The following is a 16,393-nucleotide window of genomic DNA, read 5'->3' on the forward strand; positions in this document are numbered from 1 at the left end:
AATGAATTTATTTGCAAATTACGGTGGAAAATAAGTATTTGGTCACCTACAAACAAGCAAGATTTCTGGCTCTCACAGACCTGTAACTTCTTCTTTAAGAGGCTCCTCTGTCCTCCACTCGTTACCTGTATTAATGGCACCTGTTTGAACTTGTTATCAGTATAAAAGACACCTGTCCACAACCTCACAGTCGCACTCCAAACTCCACTATGGCCAAGACCAAAGAGCTGTCAAAGGACACCAGAAACAAAATTGTAGACCTGCACCAGGCTGGGAAGACTGAATCTGCAATAGGTAAGCAGCTTGGTTTGAAGAAATCAACTGTGGGATCAATTATTAGGAAATGGAAGACATACAAGACCACTGATAATCTCCCTCTATCTGGGGCTCCACGCAAGATCTCACCCCATGTGGTCAAAATGATCACAAGAACGGTGAGCAAAAATCACAGAACCACACAGGGGGACCTAGTGAATGACCTGCAAAGAGCTGGGACCAAAGTAACAAAGCCTACCATCAGTAACACACTACGCCGCCAGGGACTCAAATCCTGCAGTGCCAGACGTGTCCCCCTGCTTAAGCCAGTACATGTCCAGGCCCATCTGAAGTTTGCTAGAGAGCATTTGGATGATCCAGAAGAAGATTGGGAGAATGTCATATGGTCAGATGAAACCAAAATATAACTTTTTGGTAAATACTCAACTCGTCGTGTTTGGAGGACAAAGAATGCCGAGTTGCATCCAAAGAACACCATACCTACTGTGAAGCATGGGGGTGGAAACATCATGCTTTGGGGCTGTTTTTCTGCAAAGGGACCAGGACGACTGATCCGTGTAAAGGAAAGAATGAATGGGGCCATGTATCGTGAGATTTTGAGTGAAAACCTCCTTCCATCAGCAAGGGCATTGAAGATTAATCGTGGCTGGGTCTTTCAGCATGACAATGATCCCAAACACACCGCCCGGGCCACGAAGGAGTGGCTTCGTAAGAAGCATTTCAAGGTCCTGGAGTGGCCTAGCCAGTCTCCAGATCTCAACCCCATAGAAAATCTTTGGAGAGAGTTGAAAGTCCGTGTTGCCCAGCAACAGCCCCAAAACATCACTGCTCTAGAGGAGATCTGCATGGAGGAATGGGCCAAAATACCAGCAACAGTGTGTGAAAACCTTGTGAAGACTTACAGAAAACGTTTGACCTCTGTCATTGCCAACAAAGGGTTTATAACAAGGTATTGAGATAAACTTTTGTTATTGACCAAATACTACATTTTTTCCACCATAATTTGCAAATAAATTCATTAAAAAATCCTAAAATGTGATTTTCTGGATTTTTTTTTCTCATTTTGTCTGTCATAGTTGAAGTGTACCTATGATGAAAATTACAGGCCTCTCTTATCTTTTTAAGTGGGATAACTTGCTCAATTGGTGGCTGACTAAATACTTTTTTGCCCCACTGTACATGTGCCTTCATCATCTGACTCTGACCTTCTTTCATTTCGATGAGGGGATTGGAGACCTCCCAAGTTTCGCTGTCAAGCCACCAGATTTGATGCCTTGCTCTTTGGCAGCCTAATGGTGACTACTGGGAGCTTGTTCACTTCTCTGACAGTTCTGAGTTAAAATGGCTTACTAAAATGTGTTGCTCTTCTAGGTCGTTCCAGGACGAGCATATTATTGCCATGCCTACGGCTTATTTCATCCATTATTACTGATGTGTCAGAATGAAGGAAAAGCGATTGAGTCGCCTGTTGTGGGATGAAAGTCCTCAATAGGAATGTACCTTACTTGACAGAAGAAGACAGCAATCCCTTGTGACTGGATCTGTAGATCATTGCCTTATCTTTCACTGTATTGTGCAGTTCATACTCTCTTACTCTGACTTGGCACCATTTCAACTTTCATTATATTTAATTATATCAGTGATACAGGAACTAACACAAGGCCTTTGGAACATTGTGTAACACTCATTGTAAGATGATAATATTACACCTGTCATGGCTTGATTGTGCTTAAATTAACAGTGCCCTGCTTGTCAATTTATGAAACCTACAGTATACATGATGACCTGACTACGGTTAGGAAAACCTCCTGGCCCTAAATATGGTTAGGAAAAAAATCCTGGTCCTACATAAGCTATGATTTAACTGTCCTGTCATTTTAGCCTCCAGCTAAATCAGGGAGTGACTCAAGCTCCATCTTAGTCAGAACGATGCCTATCAAGCCTGGCCACTCCCCTCCTCTCGCTACTTTCCAACGGCCATACATTCACCCTCCCTCCAATCTGCCCTGTCAGATTACATCAACAGATGCCCACAAAGCGTGCACAACAACAGTACCAGTAAGCCTCGCTGAAAGTCTGTCAACTGTGGAAAGAGAGAGGAAAGAGACAAAGAAAGAGGGGGATAAGAGAGAGGGAGTGAAAGGGAGAGAACATGTAGAATGGAGAGAGAGAGAGGAAGAAGGAAGGAAGGGGAGAGAGAGCGAGAGAGAAGGGGAGAGAGACAGATACAGAGATTGAGTTGAGGTTAGCATCTGGTGGACTGTTGAATCTGGCCAAAGTAATAAGATGTCATTTTGCAGAGCAGGAACATGTGGCATAGCAGAGAAGTAGCTTTCGAATAATATTGTCCTGACTCATTCCTCCCACCATTCAATTTACTCGTCAATTTACTCATATGTAATTATATTACATTATTGCTATGCTTAGAGATGTGAGGGAAAGTCTTCATAAGGACATCCAGATTGACATGTTGTTGTCATTTTATTGACGAAAAGATATCAATCGAATAGGCGGATGACAGCTATTAGTTGACACAGCTGTTGGTGTTATGTAATAAAACCTATGGGAGACATACATTCAACGCTTTGGGTGTGAAGTTTCCCCTACGTACTGATCTAGGAGCAGCTTCCCCACCCCAATCCTAAAATGTTAAAACAGACACAATGTTAAAACAGCAACTAGGTGTAAGCTCAGCATACTCCTACAGACAACAGTCTTCAAGGCCAAGCCGAGAGCGCCACTGTTGCAGAGTCCATAAGACATTCATCCTCTGACAGTGAGAAATAATGATACATTTCGACGACACTCACTCGAACAGACAAATCTCCACCCTGCACAGCCAGAAGAGGACTTGCCACCCCTCGAGCCTGGTTCCTTTCTAGGTTTCTTCCTAGGTTCCTGCCTTCTAGGGAGTATTTCCTAGCCACTGTGCTTCTGCATCTGCATTGCTTTCCCTTTGGGGTTTTATGCTGGGTATCTGTATAGCACTTTGTGACAACTGCTGATATAAAAAGGACGTTACAAAACAAAATGTTATTAATTGATTTAATATTCGGCATTCTGAGATGAACAAATTATTTAAGCAGTGGGCTAAATGTGCACACAAACATACTAACAAATGAAAATATATTTTATATTTGAGATTCTTCAAAGTAGCCACCCTTTGCCTTGATGACAGCTTGGCACGCTTGGCATTCTCTCAACCAGCTTCATGAGGTAGTCACCTGGAATGCATTTCAATTAACAGATGTACCTTGTTAAAAGTTAAATAGTGGAATTTCATTCCTTCTTAATGCGTTTGAGTCAATCAGTTGTGTTGTGACAAGGTAGGGGTGGTATACAGAAGATAACCCTATTTGGTAAAATACCAAGTCCTTATTACGTCAAGAACAGCTCAAATAAGCAAAGAGAAACAACATTCCATTATTACTTTAAGACATTAAGGCCACTCAATCTGGAAAATGTCAAGAACTTGTGCAGTTGCAAAAACCATCAAGTGCTATAATGAAACTGGCTCTCATGAGGACCACCACAGGAAAGGAAGACCTACCTCTGTTGCAGAGGATAAGTTCATTAGAGTTACCAGCCTCAGAAATTGCAGCCCAAATAAATGCTTCACATAGTTCAAGTAACAGACACATCTCAACATCAACTGTTCAGAGAAGACTGCGTAAATCAGGCCTTCATGGTCAAATTGCTGCAAAGAAACCAGTACAAAAGGCACCAATATGAAGAAGAGATGTGCAAGGGCGAAGAAACACGAGCAATGGACATTAGACTGGTGGAAATCTGTCTTTTGGTCTGATGAGTCCAAATTTGAGATTTTTGGATGATCTCCGCATGTGTGGTTCCACAGTGAAGCATAGAGGAGGTGTGATGGTGTGGGGGTGCTTTGCTGGTGACACTGTCAGTGATTTATTTAGAATTCAAGGCAAACTTAACCAGCATGGCTACCACAGCATTCTGCAGTGATACACCATCCCATCTGGTTTGCACTTAGTCCCACTATCATTTGTTTTTCAACTTCCAGGCTGTGTAAGGGCTATTTGACCAATAAGGAGAGTGATGAGCGCTGCATCAGATGACCTGGCCTCCACAATCACCTGACCTCAACCCAATTGGAGATGGTTTGGGATGAGTTGGACCACAGAGTGAAGGAAATGTATCCAACAAGTGCTCAGCATATGTGGGAACTCCTTCATGACAGTTGGAAAAGCTGGTTGAGAGAATGCCAAAAATGTGCAATGCTGTCATCAAGGTATAATATAAAATATATGTTGATTTGTTTAACACTTTTTTGGTTACTAGATGATTCCATGTGTTATTTCATAGTTTTGATGTCTTCACTAGTATTCTACAATGCAGAAAATAGTAAAAATAAAGAAAAACCCTTGAATGAGTATGTGTCCAAACTTTTGACTGGTACTGTATGTACCAATCCCAGATTGCCCCTTTAACCAATATTCATTGCCCATATACTACAGTTAATACTGCAGCATCAATATATTCAATAGCATCCCAGACCAAATTATCAAGTTTCAAAACATGACCTGGCCAGGAAACACTCCTGTGTTATGAATGGATTAGCTGTGATTGGACTAGCTTTGATTGGATTACCAGTAATTGTTCACCAATCAGTATTTCATGGAGAGAAGTTGGCTCTACATATGAAATTCAAACCTTTATTCAAATGCAGTCATGAGAATAGACTTCCATTCCAATTGATTGGTTTCTGTACCAACTCAACAGAATGTCTGATAGTAAGCTACTGTAGCCTACATTGTTTCCAAGACACATTTTCTGCAGTCAAAGCAATATTCCTCCTCCTTGCCAGGGTTTTAATTGGGCAAGGAAAGTGGGACGCACTGAAGTGTGAAGAGAGAAAAGCCTCACTTGAGGCTCACTTGTTTCCTTCATGCGAGTCATTTGGCTCTTTGATTGAACAAAACATAACAACTGCATATTCCCCCCCATAAATGGTATCCTGTGTGAGGACGATACTTTAGAAATGGAATAGGGTGAATGAGAAAACGACAAATTCACATGAGACAAAATGAATCATCACTTGACAAGTAGAGTTGTTGTCTACTCACCATTCTTGTCAGCACGGCGGAAAATCTGAAATAAAAAGGGGAAACATTTTAGGTAGAGCTTTTAACAAAGCGTCACAATAGGCTTTCTCTAAAAGCTATTTCAAATCAGGGTAATTCATCAAAAAGACAGTTCCCAGGAGCTCCGGTCATATTTTATGCCCATAGAGCATTTCATAGGCAGACTATTCCAATCCTTTTTGAATGAGGTACCATAACAAGGAAACAAGCATACAGAGAAATGTGTACATCCACTTGTCTGGGCATTTAGTCATAGTCATAGGATTACCTTGTGAACAAATCAAAACTAACTCAATCTATTACATTTGGCAAGCAATTGCTCATCCTCAAACTGATTTCTCCATCACTTGGGATAAGTGAAGACTAATGGCCTTAGACATCAGGGGCTGTGTCCACAAAGCGCATCAGAGTAGACAATTGATCATAAGTGCTAAGAGTAGAGACATTCTACTCCTATGGGTAGAAATAAAAGCTATGCATGAAGCCATTTTAGGCATAATAGTCACACCTTGTCAACAGACACTTAGAGCACCTCCTAACCAGTTAAGAGTTAACAGCAAGTGACTTGATCATTTTTTAAAAGTCAGTGGTTCCTGCGCCACTGTTGCAGGAGAACTTTCCTGAAATGCAGGACATTTAAAACATGTAGTGTATTTGAGGTTTAAAAAGGATGCGAAGGATATACCGTTTCTCCTATGCCAGGCCCAAATCCCCGATATTCGCATGATGAAAAGACATAAGATACAGGGGCTGAGATCCAGGTGCTTTGTGAGAACTCGTTAGCGAGTGTGTAACCCATCCGTTCTATTAGCCAACATGCAATCACTGAAAAATAAAGTGGATGAGATCCGTTCGAGACTATCCTACCAACGGGACATTAAAAACTGTAATATCTTATGTTTCACAGCGTCGTGGAAGTTGGTAGGGTTTTCCGTGCATCGGCAGGACAGAACAGCTACGTCGGGTAAGATGAGAGGTGGTGGTGTTTGTCAATAACAGCTGGTGCGCAATCTCTACTATTAAGGAAGTCTCAAGGTAATGCTCGCCTGAGGTAGAGTACCTTATGATAAGCTGTAGACCACAGTATCTACCAAGAGGGTTTTCATCTGTATTTTTAGTAGCCGTCTATTTACCACCACAAACCGATGCTGGCACTAAGACCGCACTCAATGAGCTGTATAAGGCCATAAGCAAACAAGAAAATGTTCATTCAGAAGCGGCACTGTAATGCAGGCAAACTTAAATCAGTTTCACCTAATTTACACCAGCATCTCACATGTGCAACCAGAGGGAAACACTTTAGACCACCTTTACTCCACACACAGAGATGCATAAAGCTCTCCCTCACACTCCATTTGGCAAATCTGACCATAATGCTATCCTCCTAATTCCTGCTAACAAGCAAAAACTAAAATCAGGATGTACCAGTGACTCGCTCAATACAGAAGTGGTCAGATGACGCGGATGCTAAACTACAGGACTGTTTTGCTAGCGCAGACTGGAATATGTTCTTGGATTGATCCAATGGCATTGAGGAGTAAACCACCTCAGTCAACGGCTTCATCAATAAATACATCGACGATGTCGTCCCCTCAGTGACCATATGTACATATCCAATCCAGAAGCCATGGATTACAGGAAACATTCTCACCGAGCTAAAGGCTAGAGCTGCCCCTTTCAAGGAGCGGGACTCTAATCCAGACACTTATAAGTAATCCCTCTATGCCCTCAGACAAACCATCAAACAGTCAAAGCGTCAATACAGGATTAAGGTTGAATCCTACTACACCGGCTCTGATGCTCGTCGGATGTGGCAGGGCTTGGAAACTACTACTGGCTACAAAGGGAAACCCAGCCACGAGCAGCCCAGTGACACGAGCCTACCAGAACGGCTAAATGCCTTTTATGTTCTCTTCGAGGCAAGCTACACTGAAACATGCATGAGAGCACCAGCTGTTCCGGACGGCTGTGTGATAACTCTGTCCGTAGCCGATGTGAGCAAGAGGGAATGCCAAGAGAATGCAAAAAAATCATCAAGGCAAAGGGTGGCTACTTTGAAGAATCTCAAACATAAAATATTTTGATTCCATATGTGTTATTTCATAGTTTTGATGTTTTCACTATCATTCTACAATGTAGAAAATAGTAAGAATAAAGAAAAACCCTGAAATGAGTAGGTGTGACTGGTACCGTACATGTTTCAAGTGGACCACCATAGTCCCTGCACCCAAGAAAGCTTAGCACTCACGTCGATAGCCATGAAGTGCTTTGAAAGGCTGGTCAGGGCTCACATCAACACCATCATCCCGGAAACCCTAGACCCACTCCAATTCGCATACCGCCCCAACAGATCCACAGATGATGCAATCTCAATCGCACTCCACACTGCCCTTTCCCACCTGGACAAAAGGAACACCTATGTGAGAATGCTGTTCATTGACTACAGCTCAGCGTTCAACACCATAGTGCCCACAAAGTACATTACTAAGCTAAGGACCCTGGGACTAAACACTTCCCTCTGCAAGTGGATCAGAACACGCCCCCATTCACATTGACGTGGCTATATTGTAGGGGGTCGAGAGTTTCAAGTTCCTTGGTATCCACATCAACAACAAACTATGATGGTCCAAACACGCCAAGACAGTCGTGAAGAGGGCGCGACAACGCCTTTTCCCCCTCAGGAGACTGAAAAGATTTGGCATGGGTCCCCAAATCCTCAAAAAAAATTCTACAGCTGCACCATCGAGAGCATCCTGACCGGTTGCATCACCGCCTGGTATGGCAACTGCTCGGCATCCAATTGTAAGGCGCTACAGGGGGTAGTGCGTACAGCCCAGTATTTCACTGGGGCAAAGCTTCCTGCCATCCAGGACTTCTATTCTAGGCGATGTTAGAGGAAGGCCCCAAAAAAAATTGTCAAAGATCCCAGTCACCCAAGTCATAGACTGTTCTCTCTGCTACCGCACGGCAAGCAATACTGGAGCGCCAATTCTAGGTCCAAAAGACTCCTTAACAGCTTCTACCCCCAAGCCATAAGACTGCTGAAAAATCTAGCAAATGGCCACCTGGACTATTTGCACTGACACCCACCCCCACACCCCTTTGTTTTTAAACTGTCACTACTCGCTGTTTATTTTCTTATCACTTTACCCCTACCTACGTGTACAAATTACCTCGACTAACCTGTACCCCCGCAAATTGACTCGGTACCAGTACTCCCTGTATATTGCCTCGTTATTGTTATTTTATTGTGTTACTTTTTAATTACATTTTTTACTTTTAGTTTATTTTGTAAATATTTTCTTAAACCTGCATTGTTGGTTAAAACCTCTTAAGGATCAGACGCCTTTTTTTCAATTGTCACATAAAATGCATATTCTTGATACCATTTGAAAGGAAACACTTTGAAGTTTGTGGAAATGTGGAATTAATGTAGGAAAACATAAGACATTAGATCTGGTAAAAGATAATACAAAGAAAAAAAGCATGTTTTTTTGTTCCATCATCTTTGAAATGCAAAAGAAAGGCTATTATCTGACTTAGGACTCTAGGTGCAATTTATATTATGGACACTAGATGGCAGCAGTGTATGTGCAAAGTGTTAGACTGATCCAATGAACCATTGCATTTCTGTTCAAAATGTTGTATCAAGTCTGCCCAAATATGACTAATTGGTCTATATATACATTTTCAAGTACATAACTGTGGACTCTCCTCAAACAATAGCATGGTATGTTTTCACTGTAATAGCTACTGTAAATTGGACAGTGCAGTTAGATTAACAAGAATGTAAGCTTTCTGCCCACAGAAGATTTGTCTATATCCTGGGAAATGTCCTTGTTACTTACAACTATAAACTATCAAAATAAAGAAAGTCGCACACTCCATATATAATCTCCTAGCAATTTAATGGGTATTTACCAACGTTTTGGCATCACTGTTCCTTCCTTAGTTATAACGTCATACTAATCACATTAGCGCACATTTGCTCAACCATCCCGTAGGTGGGACACCGATCTGTGGAGATCTTTAAGAGTTAAGGGCTTGTAAGTAAGCATTTCCTGGTACAACTGTTGTATTCAGCGCATCTGACAAATGAAATTTGGTTTGATTAGATTTGACTTGCCGATAAGTCGTATGATCGAAATACATTCCCATTATTAATTTTGCTTGTCTGAATGAAAGATGACACAAGAAATTGGGATCTGAAGACATATTTTTTACACTTCAATGAAAACTTGATAGTGAAAGGAACACATGTATATTGCCATCAGCTGAAATGCGCTTTCCTGTCTACTACCTCAGGATTGAAAGAAAATGCATGAAAGAAGCCTATTAAATATAACTGGCCGCACACATTCTCCTATCTGTCTAAACATGATCTACTTGGCATTTGCTCCTAGACAGCTCTGAGATTGTCTAAGTTGCACGGCCCAGTATTTTACTCCAGTGTTCTGAGAGGATAATGCATCATTTACAATGTGCAGATAAAGGTCAGCCTTGCTTCCCAGAGCGTCTCTGTTTCAGATGGCATGTCAGCAGGTGTTAAGCCAGTAAGAACCATGTGTCCTTTTGATGCGGTTTTCTATAAGGAGAAGGAGACCGGCCTCGGGTTGGGAGGAGGAGACCGGCCTCGGGTTGGGAGGAGGAGACCGGCCTCGGGTTGGGAGGAGGAGACTGGCATCAGGTCAGACCTCAGGTTGAAAGAGTCTAAATAGGTGCCCAAGTGACTTGAGGATGATCTCCTTCACCGTAAGTGACTGAGGATAATCACCTTCACTGTCTCATATGGTTTTTCAGTGGAAGGAAACACACACACCTCCCATATTCTATACACAGTCAATGAAAAAGACATCAACCTTCAGATGAGAAATCTTTTGAAGCGTCATCCTTCTCCATCTACTTCTGCTTAAGCAGTTTAAGCAGTTGAGATCTGAGGGTGTATCCTACTGTGTTCAGATTGGAGTTTAGACCGTGATTATGTCTGGCCTGCAGCGTTGTGTTCAGATAACAAATAAGAATTTCATTATGCACAGTTTCACACTCATGAATTTCAATTGCTATCATAGACTGTGACTTTTGTATGTTGCCAAGGGAAAAATACAGTATATGCCAGCATATCTTGAAACTATTTAGCTTGTTACTGTAATACTTCATATTGTAGCTCGCTTCGCCACTTATAAACCTTGGCTTCGTTACAGGCTAACATTTTCTAATGCCATATAAGATGACACATTTCCAAGGGCAAAATATCTCAGAACGATTTAGACTTGTAATATATTCATATCAGCTCACCCACGTATCAACCTAATTAATTAGCCAAACATTCTCTCATGCTGTTTGGGTTGTTTATCTCTCAAGGGTGATAGAAAATCTATTTCCCATTCACTAAGTTCATCTGTATGTATTGTCAGGTAGGACTCAGGAGTGCACGCATCTCTATAAATCTATCTTCTGAGCTGCAATTTAAACAAGGAGATGATGGCAAAGGTAATAGATTTTTATCTATCTGCATGCATTATTCTCCCTGAGGTTAGTGCATTGCTGCTGTCACATAAATAAGATATGATCCACGATGAACCGATCCCAACTCACTGTGATGAAACAAAGAAACTAACAAGGAATCCAATAAAAACTAGACGTTAGAAACCTCAGAACGTCAGTGTGTTACAGTATATCGATGAGATATCCACAAATGAACAGATGCTGACTCACTGTAATGATCATGAAACAAACAAACAAATAAAACCAACCAACCAAAAAAACAAACCAACAACAACATCCAACCAACAATGCAGTACAATCGACACAATAGAAACCACGAGCTTCAGTGTGTTAGTACTCAAGGTTACTCTACAAGCCGATGTAAACAGAAGTCTTTCAAGGGAGCTTTTCCATAATTGCTTCAAATCTCAGCTTGCGTCAAGCTCTGCAGAAACAGCTTTTCACAATCAAACCAACAAGGGATGCATGATTGTCAGACAATAGAAAACACTATGATGCTTCAGTTTGTTAGTATTTAAAGGGATACTTTGGGATGTTAGCAGTCTTCCTAGGGAGCTTTTGCATAATTGCTTCAAATCTCTGATTGCGCCAAGCTCTGCTTGAAACAGCTTTTCGTGCATGCCTACAGTAGGTACAAATGGATTGTCAGAGTTGTTGACACTCAACGGAAGCAGTGATCCTTCAAAAACAACATATATACAGCGCATTTGGAAAGTATTCAGACCCCTTCCCTTTTTGCACATTTCGTTACAGCCTTATTCTAAAATTGATTAAATAAAAATTGTCAATCTACACACAATACCCCATAATAGGCGAAAAACTGTTTTTTATCAATTTCTACAGATTTATAAAATATGTAAAACTGAAATACAGTTGAAGTCGGAAGTTTACATACACTTTGGTTGGAGTCATTAAAACTTGTTTTTCAACCACCCCACAAATTTCTTGTTAACAAACTATAGTTTTGGCAAGTAATTTTTCCAACAATTGTTTACAGACAGATTATTTCACTTATAATTGACTGTATCACAATTCCAGTAGGTCAGAAGTTTATAGACAGTCAACTTAATGTATCTTTAAACAGCTTGGAAAATTCTAGAAAATAATGTCATGGCTTTAGAAGCTTCTGACAGGCTAATTTACATCATTTGAGTTAATTGAAGGTGTACCTGTGGATGTATTACAAGCCATACCTTCAAACTCAGTGCCTCTTGCTTGATGGGAAAATCATGGGAAAATCAAAGGAAATCAGCCAAGATCTCAGAAAAAAAAAATGTAGACCTCCACAAGTCTGGTTCATCCTTGGGAGCAATTTCTAAACACCTGAAGGTACCACGTTCATCTGTACAAACGATAGTACGCAAGTATAAACTATAAACACCATGGGACCACGCAGCTGTCATACCGCTCAGGAAGGAGACGTGTCCTATCTCCTAGAGATGAACGTACTTTGGTGCGAAAAGTACAAATCAATCCCAGAACAGCAGCAAATGACCTTGTGAAGATGCCGGAGGAAACAGGTAAAAAAAGTATCTATATCCACAGTAAAACAAGTCCTAAATCGACATAACCTGAAAGGCCGCTCAGCAAGGAAGAAGCCACTGCTCCAAAACCGCCATAAAAAAGCCAGACTACGGTTTGCAACTGCACATGGGGACAAAACTTTTACTTTTTGGACAAATGTCCTCTGGTCTGATGAAACAAAAAAATAACTGTTTGGCCATATTGACCATTGTTATGTTTGGAAGAAAAAGGGGGATGCTTGCAACCCGAAGAACACCATCCCAACCGTGAAGCACAGGGGGTGGAAGCATCATGTTGTGGGGGTGCTTTGCTACAGGAGGGACTGGTGCACTTCACAAAAATAGATGGCATCATGAGGTAGGAAAATTATGTGGATATATTGAAGCAACATCTCAAGACATCAGTCAGGAAGTTAAAGCTTGATCGCACATGGGTCCTCCAAATGGACAATGACCCCAAGCATACTTCCAACGTTGTGGCAAAATGGCTTAAGGATAACAAAGTCAAGGTATTGGAGTGGCCATCACAAAGCCCTGACCTTAATCCCATAGAACTGAAAAAGCAAGTGAGCAAGGAGGCCTACAAACCTGACTCAGTTACACCAGCTCTGTCAGGAGGAATGGACCAAAATTCACCCAACGTATTGTGGGAAGCTTGTGGAAGGCTAACTGAAACATTTGGCCCAAGTTAAACAATTTAAAGGCAATGCTACCAAATACTAATTGAGTGTATGTAAACTTCTGACCCACTGGGAATGTGATGAAAGAAATAAAAGCTGAACTAAATCATTCTCGCTACTATTATTCTGACATTTCTCATTCTTAAAATAAAGTGGTGATCCTAACTGACATAAAACAGGGGATTTTTACTGGGATTAAATGTCAGGAATTGTGAAAAACTGAGTTTAAATGTATTTGGCTAAGGTGTATGTAAACTTCTGACTTCAACTGTACTTTATTTACATAAGTATTCAGACCCTTTGCACCTGAGCTCAATTTCGAGTCTCATAGCATTCTGTTTCCATTGATCATCCTTGAGATGTTTCTACAACTTGATCGGAGTCTACCTGTGGTAAATTCAATTGATTTGGAAAGAACACAGTGGCCTCCATCATTCTTAAATGGAATAAGTTTGGAACCACCAAGACTCTGCCTAGAGCTGGCCGCCCAGCCAAACTGAGCAAATCGGGGAATGGTCTTGGTCAAAGAGGTGACCAAGAACCTGATGGTCACTCTGACAGAGCTCCGGAGTTCCTCTGTGGAGATGTGAGAACCTTCCAGAAGGACAACCATCTCTGCAGCACTCCACCAATCAGGCCTTTATGGTAGAGTGGCCAGACGGACGCCACTCATCAGTAAAAGGCACATGACAGCCTGCTTGGAGTTTTACAAACGGCACCTAAAGGACTCTCACGAGCATGAGAAACAATATTTTCTGGTCTGATGAAACCAAGATTGAACTCTTTGGTCAGAATGCCAAGCATCACATCTGGAGGAAACCTGGCACCATCCCTACAGTGAAGCATGGTGGTGGCAGAATTATGCTGTGGGGATGTTTTTCAGCGGCATGGGCTGGGAAACTAGTCAGGATTGAGGGAAAGATGAAAGGAGCAAAGTGCAGAGAGATCCTTGATGAAAACCTCCTCCAGAGTGCTCAAGACCTCAGACTGGGGCGAAGGTTCACTTTCCAACAGGACAACGATCCTAAGCACACAGCCAAGACAACGCAGGAGTGACTTCCTGACAAGTCTCTGAATGTCCTTGAGTGGCCCAGCCAGAGCCCGGACTTGAACCCGATCGAACATCTCTGGAGAGACCTGAACATTTCTGTGCAGCGACGCTCCCTGTCCAACTTGACAGAGCTTGATAGGATCTGCAGAAAAGAATGGAAGAAACTCCCCAAATACAGGTGTACCAAACTTGTAGCCTCATTCTGAAGAAGTCTTGAAGCTGTAATCGCTGCCAAAGGTGCTTCAACAATATACTGAGTAAAGGGTCTGAATTCTTAAGTAAATGTGATATCAGTTTTTATTTTTAATACATTTGTAAAAAATTCTGAAATCCTGTTTTTGCTTTGTCATTATGAGGTAGTGTGTGTAGATTGTATATCCTGATGTGTAACTGTCGATTTTCCCCCCCATCACTAATGCCAACCAACCTGGGTGTGATGGGTAGGGACTAGAGAAATGGGTTAGCTTGCAGGTTTCTGTAGCAACGCACTGTACAGTACACACTGGTAGTGATAGGTGGGTTGACTAATAACCCGCAGTCCCCGCAGTTATATCCGCAGCGCGGGTGGGTTTAGGGTCATGAAATACTGTGTGGATGAAGGGTGGGTGGGTGGAGGGTGGGTTGATCGATCCATGGAGGCAAAAAGGACAATGTCAGAGATTAATTCAAGAAGAGAAAAGCTGCAAAATGGAGAGTTAAAGTGTAGGTAGGGACCAAAAAGTAGCCTAAGGTTTGGGAAAGTTTTGGCGAAGTGATAAAAGAGGATGATAGCAGTGCCGGCTTTGTTGTGTGACGATTGCAAGGTGCAAATTTGACAGTCACAAGAAGAGGAGTTCAAATAGGCCCATGGCATGTCAGGGAACGGTAGCCTACTGTTCAGATGGGTTAAATGGAAACTGAAATCTGGACACCAAATGTAGTCCTATAACCTCTCACATAGCCTGAATATTAACTCCTGCAGAATTAAGCAGTTATTGCAGTGAAATGATAGGCCTACACCAAATGTAGGCAACATTTTGACACAGGAACAGGAGTGGAGAAATATTATTTCTTTCTTTCAGCATCTTGAGAGAATGTGAATGTGCAGTTAGAGACCGTCTGTAGAGGTGGTTTTATCAGCATCATAAAAGCTGATAGTATTTCAACCACATAAAATATGCACCCAAGCCCAACTGATAGTATTTCAACCACATAAAATATGCACCCAAGCCCAACTGATACTATTTCAACCACATAAAATATGCACCCAAGCCCAACTGAAAGCTTAGAAACACGTTGGGTCGTTTTCACAGCTTTCTATTTCCTTACAACCGGTCAAACTGATGTCTGTCTGTTTTGTTTGAATTAGTGCATTTTATCCCTGGTTCCTAAAGAAGCACCTTTGATTGAAGCATTCGTTCTATCAATTTATGACATTATTCTGTTGAGCAAGGGTTTATTTAGTATTCTAGGTCAGGACCGAGTTTGGGAAATGCTGTTCTAGGGCAACATATATTGACAGAAGAGAAGCTGCAAGTATATAATTATAGACAAGTTGACTAACAAATAGCTTACCAAAATGTTGGAAATTACAGTATAAGCAGAAACACATCTAAATCAGGCAACAACACAAAATCCTGCACCCACCCCAGTCAAAATATTGTCTCGACTGTAGCCTTCAGCTGATTTTCTATATTAGCGGTTTAGGGTCAGGTGTGGGCCTCAGATTTTCCCTTTATCACATATTGTCGGGGGTTGCGGATGGGTTATTAGCAAATGCAGGTGCTATTAGCAAATGCAGGTGCGGGTGCCTGAACAAACAGCTGACCCGCGCACCAGTAGTATCTCTGCAGCAAAGTACTGTACTGTACACACTGGCCTCAAGTCTTTTCTGTCCTACCACAGGGGTGTGTGTGTGTGTGTGTGTGTGTGTGTGCTGGGGGGGGCAGCAGTCCCAAAATCACTCCAGCTGAGAAGGCTTAATTTATCATGCAGAGGCAGCAGCTGTACCTCTCCCTATATCCCTCAAAACACACACAGTCTCTCTCTCTCACACACACACACACACACACACACACACACACACACACACACACACACACACACACACACACACACACACACACACACACACACACACACACACAGTTAAAATATTCCCAATAGTTGTTATGCATGCTTACAATATTGCTCTGTATTGTGTATGTGAAATGAGAAACTATACATATTTAGCTACCTTCTTTCTAAATATAGATGCTTGTAGCCTAA

The 16,393-nt window shown here is 41.8% G+C and overlaps 1 protein-coding gene across 1 annotated transcript in view; it reads right to left on the minus strand.

Moving 5' to 3' along the window:
* Positions 1–16,393, minus strand: part of necab3 (N-terminal EF-hand calcium binding protein 3) — a 50,600-nt gene that overhangs the window by 33,513 nt on the left and 694 nt on the right. Inside the window, exon 3 of the mRNA XM_042324815.1 lies at positions 5,370–5,394. Within this exon, the coding sequence (XP_042180749.1) occupies positions 5,370–5,394 (25 nt within the window). The remainder of the gene's footprint in view (positions 1–5,369; positions 5,395–16,393) is intronic.

The sequence above is a fragment of the Oncorhynchus tshawytscha genome, linkage group LG07 (assembly GCF_018296145.1).
Source record: "Oncorhynchus tshawytscha isolate Ot180627B linkage group LG07, Otsh_v2.0, whole genome shotgun sequence".
Taxonomy (NCBI): domain Eukaryota; kingdom Metazoa; phylum Chordata; class Actinopteri; order Salmoniformes; family Salmonidae; genus Oncorhynchus; species Oncorhynchus tshawytscha.